At 34.1% G+C, this 9,514-nt stretch overlaps 1 protein-coding gene across 1 annotated transcript; it reads left to right on the plus strand.

The window, feature by feature from the left end:
* Positions 1–1,148: 1,148 nt before the first annotated feature.
* LOC143581780 (aspartokinase 2, chloroplastic-like) lies at positions 1,149–5,761 on the plus strand. Its single transcript, XM_077064478.1, has 13 exons — positions 1,149–1,162; positions 2,273–2,489; positions 2,556–2,635; positions 2,717–2,757; positions 3,436–3,590; positions 3,702–3,851; positions 3,959–4,054; positions 4,323–4,439; positions 4,771–4,890; positions 4,997–5,089; positions 5,169–5,291; positions 5,371–5,487; positions 5,566–5,761. The coding sequence occupies exons 1-13, from the start codon at positions 1,149–1,151 to the stop codon at positions 5,725–5,727; spliced, it is 1,485 nt and encodes a 494-aa protein (XP_076920593.1). The 3' UTR covers positions 5,728–5,761.
* Positions 5,762–9,514: the final 3,753 nt, after the last annotated feature.

The raw sequence follows: 9,514 nt of genomic DNA on the forward strand, positions 1-9,514 counted from the left end.
AACATCTCTTGCATTAACCTACATAGATTAAGGTGCTTGTCACAAACCGTATAAATGCCTTTGAATTTTCGTTGCATCTCCACCACAAAGTAAACTCATACGATTAAATACCCATTGTGTTCCCGCCGTAACGCGCGAGCTCACTTACTAGTATATGTAACACATATAACATTTATTTTGGTATCATAAACAAATTACTATTCTACCGCGGTGGTAGTATTTCTCCATTATTTCTTTGTGATGATGAATGATGATGGTGACCAAGGTCGAGTCTCGTACCTCTCAACAAATCCAATGTTTTTTAGAGCCCCAAACACTAGAACAATTAAAGGCCAATATAAAAAACAATAATAATAATCTCTTTATATTTCACCCACCTCTTTTCTATTTCTATTTGTCTATTCGGTAGTTTTTTTTAACTAATCTTAAATTAAATTATGTATTAATTCAATGATTATTTTGTTAAAAAATAACAATTTAAGCATGTGTTCCTAATTAGCGCTCAAAACTTGTTTCGTGTTTGTAAGATTAATATTCAGACATTATCTTATCCAATTTATTTTTTCTCGAAATTAAAATGATATAGGTGCATCAAATTTTGTAAACGTCAATGTTAAAAAAAGACCAATATGTGTGTTGTTTTCCACATGATGTTTTCAGTATTCTCCGATCAAGTTGCATCATGACGTGTTTCAACATATTTAAATTGTTGTTGTATTTTTTAAAGACCAAAAAAAAAAATCATGTACTATGTTATATAAAATAGAGTATCTAAAGAGAACTGAAACTATTTTAGTTAAAAATTCAACCTATTCATTTAATTGAATGTGAAGCCAAGTGAATTTTTTTTTTTTTGAAAATTACAACTCTAAATTTTATAGAAAAGTTTTTACTCGGTTTAGATCACCAAAATTCATGGGCCGGCCCTGCATATTTTAATATGTTAACATTTATCTTACAAAAGAAATATCATAAAAACGAACAATTTATTCAATTTAATTTAAGTATACACTATTATGCTTTTAATTAAAAGTGAAACACATTTTGTGATTATTATATATATATGACCCATCATCACAAGTTGGTTTTGAATGTTTTGTGGAAAACCGATGGGCAAAAACATCCCTCAAAAAGGGCTCCTACCCACAATGGTAAGAACATGGTAAAGCGTCAAAAACATCCAAAATCATTATCTAGATACCAACTAATCGTGGGTGGGCCCTTCATTCAATTTGTGTTTCGTACCCGGTCACCTTACTGGGTTACTGGTCGGACCGGTTCGACCGGAATAAGAATCGGATAACTTCGTTTCAGTTAAAAAATTCAGAAAATCGAAACGTTTAAAATTTTTGGAAAGTTAACTATAAATTACAATGTGTATTTATGTATTAAAGTTGGTATCACATTATATATACAATTTCTTTAAACATAAACATTTATATAGTTTATTTATATTAAATATAAACTTGTTACAATTTCCTATAATATCTTATAGACAAGATTTGTTTACTTTCCCCATAATATCCACATACTCAATTCAAACCATACTCCCATTTTCATATTGAATATCTCCTTCACTCTCTTTCTCTCGTTGAAGTTTGCATTTTATTTTTTATTTTTTCAGCTACAACATTTTCAAGAACAAAGAACATTCATCTTCAAGTTTCACTTTGTTTTTCACTTTTTTGTATATCAAATAGATCTGCAATAACTCGTAAGAGTATTGAAGAAGTGGAAAACTACCAGTTTAGTCTCAAAATAGAGAAGTATAGGTTCGATCAGTTCATCCGACAATCACTTGTAACAGGCCGAGTTTTTTAGAAACGAGCCATAAGGTGTTAACTGGATCGCTTGTGTCACCGATTATTCCCATTCCAACCGGTCGGACCGGCCGGTCCGGTACAAGTTTAAAAACATTGTAAATAAGTAAAGACTAAAGAGGGATCTCCATCCAAGGGTGGTGGTTTTTTACTTTTTTTTTATCTAGGTTACTTTTGAAACATTAAGTAGACAGTTATACGGTCACATCATAACAGAAGACCAAACATTAAAATAAATTATAATAGTCAAACCAATTTGAATTATTGACGTTTGAATAATAATAAAAACAAAATGTTTGAAAAAGCAAAATCTGTGGTGAAGTGGATACAAGGATCTGAAGTGAAGAAGAGGGTTTAAGGAATTATTCTATAATTAAAACCATAACATAATATTCATTCCACCAACCAACCAAACAAATCTCATGTTTCCTTTCGCGAGGGGGTCTTATTAGGGTATTTTGTAATGCACAAGATGTCCTCACCAGAAATGAAGAACCGGCTACTCAAGACACAGCCAAAAAGCTATCATGTGTGATGAAGTTTGGTGGATCATCTGTGGCGTCTGCTGAAAGGATGAAACAAGTGGCTCACTTGATTCTCACTTTCCCACAACAGCCTCCTGTCATTGTCTTATCTGCCATGGGCAACACCACAAACAAGCTTTTACTGGTTTCTATTATTATTATTCCTATATTTATTTTTATCTTTTATTATATTTGGTTGAATTCACTTCAGGCTGGAGAGAAGGCTGCAACTTGTCTTTCTCTTGTCTCTGAAATTGAAGAATTGACCTTTGTCAAAGACCTCCATTATAGGTCGGTCACTTGATTATCCGTTTTAATTACCTCATTTCAACTTCTTACACATTACTTTACTGACGGATTTTGCATTCTCAGGACGGTGGATGAGCTTGGATTAGAGACAACACTCATTACACGTACATCTCTTAATTATGTTATATTCTTTGTAACATCAATCAACTGCTATCTTATTTACGTTGATCAAATGCCCGTTGTAGGAGTCTTCAACAAATCGAATTTTGTAATTTTGAACATGGATTCGAATTCGAAATTAATTCAACAAATTCCATTCGAATTTAAAATTCAATTCGATTTGAGAATGTGATTCGAGTTCAGTAAAAAAAATAAAGAAAAGCAAACTATTTTGATTCCAATATCAAAACCACCACAAAGTTGACTTCTTTGAACAACAAAAAATACAAGTCTGTATAAACAAAGAAATCATATCCTATTATCCTAAATATTTAAATGGGTAACGTCTAATTACATGAATTAATAACCAAAATGATACACTTTCATTTTTTAGCATTTAGAACTTAAAAAGACTTTTGTAGTTTTTCTTTTTATAAATATGAATAACTGTAATAAAAATATTCTATAATTTGAATTCAAATTTAAAATCATAAATTTGTATCCCGTTTGAATTTCGATTACTTAATCGAATTCAAGTGATTGAAAACTGAATTCGAACCTTCAAATTTGAATGCGAGTCGAGTCAAATTTCGAGTTCCATGTCCAATTCGAATGTTGAACACACCTAGCCTGTTGTGCTAATATATTTAGTAACTTTTATCTTACATTTGTCTTTCTTGCAGAACACTTGGAAAAACTAGAGCGGTTACTTAACGGGATTTCTGTACTGAAGGAATTCACACTGCGTGCCAAAGATTACCTAGTCTCATTTGGGGAGTGCATGTCCACAAGGATTTTTGCTGCATATTTGAATAACATCGGTGTCAAAGCACGCCAAGTATGTGGTTAATTTGCACTATTTTCTAATTTCTAATTTGAAATGCATTCTGGAATATGGTTCATATTTATGGAACAAGCATCTGGATCTGACTTTGTGTTTTTGTGGCAGTACGATGCATTCAAAATGGGTATCATAACAACAGATGAGTTTACTAATGCAGATATATTGGAAGCAACTTATCCAGCTGTAGCAAAGAGACTAAATGGTGACTGGATTACGGATCCTGCAATCCCTATTGTTACTGGCTTCCTTGGAAAGGTCTTCTATATACATACATAGTCTACGCTTGTTTCTGTCATCAACTTCCTGAAAATAGTTTTCTTCTTTAATATCCATTTGTTGTTAATTTCATAAATTGTTCATAGGGTTGGAGAACTTGTGCTGTGACTACACTGGGCCGAGGTGGTAGCGATTTGACTGCCACCACCATTGGTAAAGCACTTGGGTTGAGGGAAATTCAGGTTAGTGAACAACCCAAATTTAGATATTAATGAAAAATATGTGAAGTTGTTGAATTGGATCTTTAATTTTGTGCGCTTTTATCTTGTAATTACACGCTAGAAGTGCTCTATAGAATCATCATACAGCCCTTTTTATTATTATTACAGCAGATTATATGATTCCAATAATTTTTTGAAATCACATAATTGCTTACAAACTGCACATCCAAACACCCCATTACAAATTTCATATGATTTGGCAAAAAAGTACTTAATGCATTCATTACAGGTATGGAAAGATGTGGATGGTGTCTTGACATGTGACCCCAATATTTACTCGGGTGCTGAACCTGTCCCATATTTAACATTTGATGAGGCAGCTGAACTTGCATATTTTGGTGCTCAGGTATTGCTCAACTTGCATAGTTAGAGGTGGCAATCGTCATCCATGTACTCTTAAATCGTTCAGCAGCCATCCAAAAGTCATTTTTAATCCACTCAACAACCTAGTAAATCGCTTTATTCCAAAAATTAGTTTGTTACTGTAACAATATACCTGTTGTAGTTAAATTAAACACTATGTAGAAACTTACAAATGAAACAAAAGGTTCTTTCGGGACAAACTGACTTGTACAAAAAATCAATTGTTTTGACCCACCCACCATTTTGATTTATTGACACCTCTGTACAACTAAACAAATTATGATGTGATCATTTTTTTTATGCTCTTTCAATAGGTCCTACATCCACAGTCGATGAGGCCCGCAAGAGAAGGCGATATACCTGTTAGGGTCAAAAACTCTTATAACCCTGACGCTCCAGGCACCTTGATAACTAAATCAAGTGATATGAGTAAGGTAAGTAACACTATACTCTTGATAAAAGATTGTAAAACCTAGGTGCTAGTTAGAATTCAGAACGTTTTAATAAGACTAATATTATGTCTATTTATCTCATTTTCAGGCAGTACTAACCAGCATTGTTCTGAAACGCAATGTCACCATGTTAGACATTGTTAGCACCCGTATGTTGGGTCAATACGGAATTCTTGCTAAGGTAAAAAAAGTCATAATTAACGTCTACTCTTTTTGGTTGCCCCCACAGTTTTTAAATCTGCAATGGGTACATGATTCAGGTTTTTTCAATTTTTGAGGATTTGGGTATATCCGTGGATGTTGTAGCTACGAGTGAAGTTAGCATTTCTTTAACTTTAGATCCTTCAAAGCTTTGGAGTAGGGAGTTGATTCAGCAGGCAAGCGTATGATACCATTCCCAATCTGATTAAGTGATTACATATATAGTTCAGTTTGGTGTGAAACGTTTGAATGTTTGTGCAGGAACTTGATCATGTTGTAGAAGAACTTGAAAAAATCGCCATAGTGAATCTCCTTCAACACAGATCGATTATTTCACTGATTGGGAATGTTCAGAGGTCGTCAGTTGTACTAGAGAAGGTATGCCTTATTTTGAATCTTGCACCAATTGACTTGGTGGTTTCTGGAACTGAGCACTTTGTATGATTTTGATAATAGGCATTCCAAGTTCTTCGTGTGAATGGAGTGAATGTTCAGATGATATCCCAAGGAGCATCAAAAGTGAATATATCACTCATAGTAAATGACAACGAGGCAGAAAGATGTGTGAAAGCTCTGCATTCGGCATTCTTTGAAAGTGATGCGTCCGACGCCAATTGATTCATTCATTCGTAACAATAAATTAGCAATGCAGATTGTTTTTTTGCTTAGATTTAAACCACCTGTTTTGAACTTATTATAATCACTATTGATGTATTAGGAATAATTGGTATGCAATTTTATGGGATTATCCCTCTTTCCTTTTCAAGTAGGTATATGATGCATTATGAGAAAAAAGCTCAACGAGTGTGGCAGGCTTTAAGTTACAAATTCACATCTATATTTTCAACGTTCTTTAATGATATATAATCTCTTGGTGTAAATAAGCCAAGCCCGAGCTTGAGCTTGGCTCATATAACTCAAAAGAGCTCGAGCTTGACTCGTTCAACCCATGCTTTTTGGACAGATTGCACTTTTGTCGTTAAACGTGCTTTTAAGGTATAAACAAATCGGTAAAAGTAACCAAAGGTGTAACTGAGAGTCCAGGTTTTACTCTCCAAGTGTTCTCAATAAAAAGATTTGACCTTGTGTTTGTCCCTGATAAAAAAAAAAGGATCGCGTTTGTGAGTGTCCTTTTTAAAAAGTTAGTGTCCTTAATATAAAATCAGGCATGCACAATTACACAAAAATTGCTCTTGTATTATATGTTAAGTAACCAAAAGGGTTTGTAGATATGTTGAAGGATTGAAACCAAGCAAGGACAAAATGGATTGACTTACATAAAGTCAAACTGTGGTGTTACTTCACAATATATATAGGATTATGACACACAACAAATGGTGATCATGTAACAACTGACTTGATGGAAGCATGTAACAAACACTGAATCTAAGATTTAGCTCTTTTAAGTACCGAAAACATCATAACAGCCAAACTGTTAACTTACACTCAATTCGTTGCTTATATGATTAAAACATAATTTCAATCTTCTTTTTTGGTTTGATAAGTAGTATGAGGAAGTGATGATTGTGGGTGCGGAAAGAGCAACTTCAATCTAGAGGCATCAACACCGTTCGTTCAAGTAGTATCTAATTAACCATTTGGCTCTTATAAACCCACGACGGCCGTAGAGTGCAAGAGCTCCTTTATCTATAACTTATGCTTCCAATGTAACCTTCAAATATACCAATGCAATAGAGGTTGGAAATAATAATAATAATAATAATAATAATAATAATAATAATAATAATAATAATAATAATGTCTTTGCATCTAGAATCATTAAAGAAGAGATTAATATAATATAATATAGTACAATACATGTTGATAACTTGATTTCATCATGACTTTAATGGGTCTGGTAACAATTTCAGTAACTGCAATGCAATGAATACCAGTTCGGTAACAAGTTCACTCTTGTAGCTCACGTATTATATCTCCGATCCATCTAATGTCTCCGGCGCCAGTCTACTTGTCTCCATTGTTTTGCCGTGGCAGGCAAGGACTTCACAAAAGAGGCACCTTAAAAATCAGTCGAGCTGAACTCAACTTTGTCTGGGGGCTCAGCTCGTTTTGACTTACCAGGGATCGAGCTGAGTTTGGCTCGTGATTTGTTTTTCAAGCTCAAGCTCAACTAAGTTATTATTTAATAATTAACTAATGCATTATTAACTATTTTTGTATATTTTGAAAAAAAAGGCACCTTAAAATAAGCCCAAGTTCGGCTGTGCGGTGTGAAACTGAGACATAAAAGTTCAAAAGAGGTAAAACCTAATAATGCACAAGGCTCGTTAAGGCTCGATGGACCTAAACGAGCTTCACATCAAAGGCTCAAGCTCGGGCTTGATAATCAAACAAACTTTATTTGAGACTCGGGTCACTAGTAACTTATTTGAAAAAAGAACATATATTATTAGTATCACAATCAAATTCATGGGACTTTATTCTCACAATTTGTTGATGCTATATAGCAAGGATTCTAGTTTCTAGAGCCACATTTACCACATTGAGTTGAGGAAGTGTTATGTTATTGATTTACCGTTAGATATTTTTGTTACTTTAAGGCTTAGGATCCTCCCACACCACTTGAAATCCTCACACACCATTTTTTTTCCTATACGGCAAGTATAGGGCTATACGGTTGTATAGCACCTGAATCGTGTCAATTTGTGTCTGATGTTGTCGGTCATCGTTTATAGTGCCTCGTATAGCCCTATATGGGTCGTATAAGCCTATACGGGTCGTATAGGCCTACACGGGCCGTATAGACAATTTTTTTGATATTCTTTTTTGATGACTATATATGCGATTTATGACTTTAACATCATATGTAGCATTCATCGTATAGACAATTTTTTTGATGACTATATATTTAATATATGTGATTTATGACTTTTAACATCATACGTAGCCATCATCCAGATATATTATTTGACTTGCACCATATTTTGTTTCTATCAATTTTAGCCGTTCTCTTTTTCGACTCTTTCATGTGTTGTTTCACTTATATAGAATTATGTTTTATATTGAAAAGTTGAATGATATGATATTTTAAAATAAAATAAATTGTCTATTAATATTTACATAACACGACGGGCTAAGTAATTTGTAGTTGTACCCTAAAAAAATTCGTTTAAGATCATATTATTTTACACTTTATAATAGTCCATACATAATAGTCTATACGGGCCGTATAGCAATACGGCTCGTATAGGCGTTTTCTGGTAGCGATTAACAGTGGTCAAAAGGCAGTCTGAATTTTTCTGCAAATGATTCATATACGGTCGTATAGCCCTCTACGAGCATATAGGTTTTATGGTTTGTCAGGGAGCATTACGAGCCATTTAATGCCTATACGGCTCGTATAGTTCTATACGGTCATATAGGCTACAAAAAGCTGATTTTTTCCCTGGCGTGATGGTGGTGTATGAGGATTATATCCCTACTTTAATCAAAGTTATTTCAGTTTGAAGCTGGGGGCTTCTTGCACAACAGCTCAAAGAAAAGAAGCTATTGGTTTTGCAATTGATAATACAGTTGTGAAGAATATCAAGATTCAATTAGATTCTGAAATTACTTTAGTTACAACCAACTACAAATTTATGAATGTCTTAGTGGGACATACATGTATTTTTCTTTCTTGCACTCTGATCATCTATGTATTTACTTGTTGTGCCCTAATACCGACGACCACCTGAGGTTGATAACAGTTCTTTACTGGCCTTCTTTCCTTTTTCACTGAGTCGCTTGCCTTGTTAACCCGCAGACATAAAATGATAAAAATAAATGAGACCATCTAATACCCAATATGCATGGTTTTGATAAAAAGACAACATGATTACCAGCTGAAACACTACTTGAGAACAGTGGTCTATCCTCCATTGTTGGAGGGCTTGATGATGATGAACTTACCAAAGCTTCAAATCAAAATGCATCAGAACAGGAATAATAATATTAGTATCTTACCTTCAAAGTCATCCAAGGAGTATGCAGGTAAATAAATAATCATAGGATGATTGTGTGTTGTCTACTACTGCCACGTAATGTGAAGCAGCAGCAACAGCAGCTTCTGCTTTGATTTTTTCTGTGTGCTTCTTAAATCAAGTAAAAGCGTGATAAGCGTTATGCTAAAAGGTAATCGATAAACCCGAATTCTATGGAAATACCTAAGACTAAAGTATAGGTTTCTTAGGTCGTTTTGGAGGATATCAAGATCAACTATTGGGTGACTCAAATTGAGATATGTGGGGGTAAGGTACCAAACACACTATACAAATAATAAGTCAAAGGGAGAAACCCTCTGAAAGAGTATCATCCGCGAAGTAACATAGGTCCCATGCGGAGGAAATACTTGTAGCAATGAGAAATAATAAAGCACAGCGGAAATCTCACCATAGACAGACACGTG

The sequence above is a fragment of the Bidens hawaiensis genome, unplaced genomic scaffold, assembly GCF_021521415.1.
Source record: "Bidens hawaiensis isolate Kalapana, Puna unplaced genomic scaffold, B.hawaiensis_p1.1 tig00031175_1, whole genome shotgun sequence".
NCBI classification, from domain to species: Eukaryota; Viridiplantae; Streptophyta; class Magnoliopsida; order Asterales; family Asteraceae; genus Bidens; species Bidens hawaiensis.

Bases quoted from the DNA above. Each gene is read 5' to 3' on its own strand.
- LOC143581780 (XM_077064478.1), top strand. The intron at 4,055-4,322 runs GTTAGTGAACAA...CATTCATTACAG, and splicing joins TTGGGTTGAGGGAAATTCAG to GTATGGAAAGATGTGGATGG. The intron at 4,440-4,770 runs GTATTGCTCAAC...CTCTTTCAATAG, and splicing joins TTGCATATTTTGGTGCTCAG to GTCCTACATCCACAGTCGAT.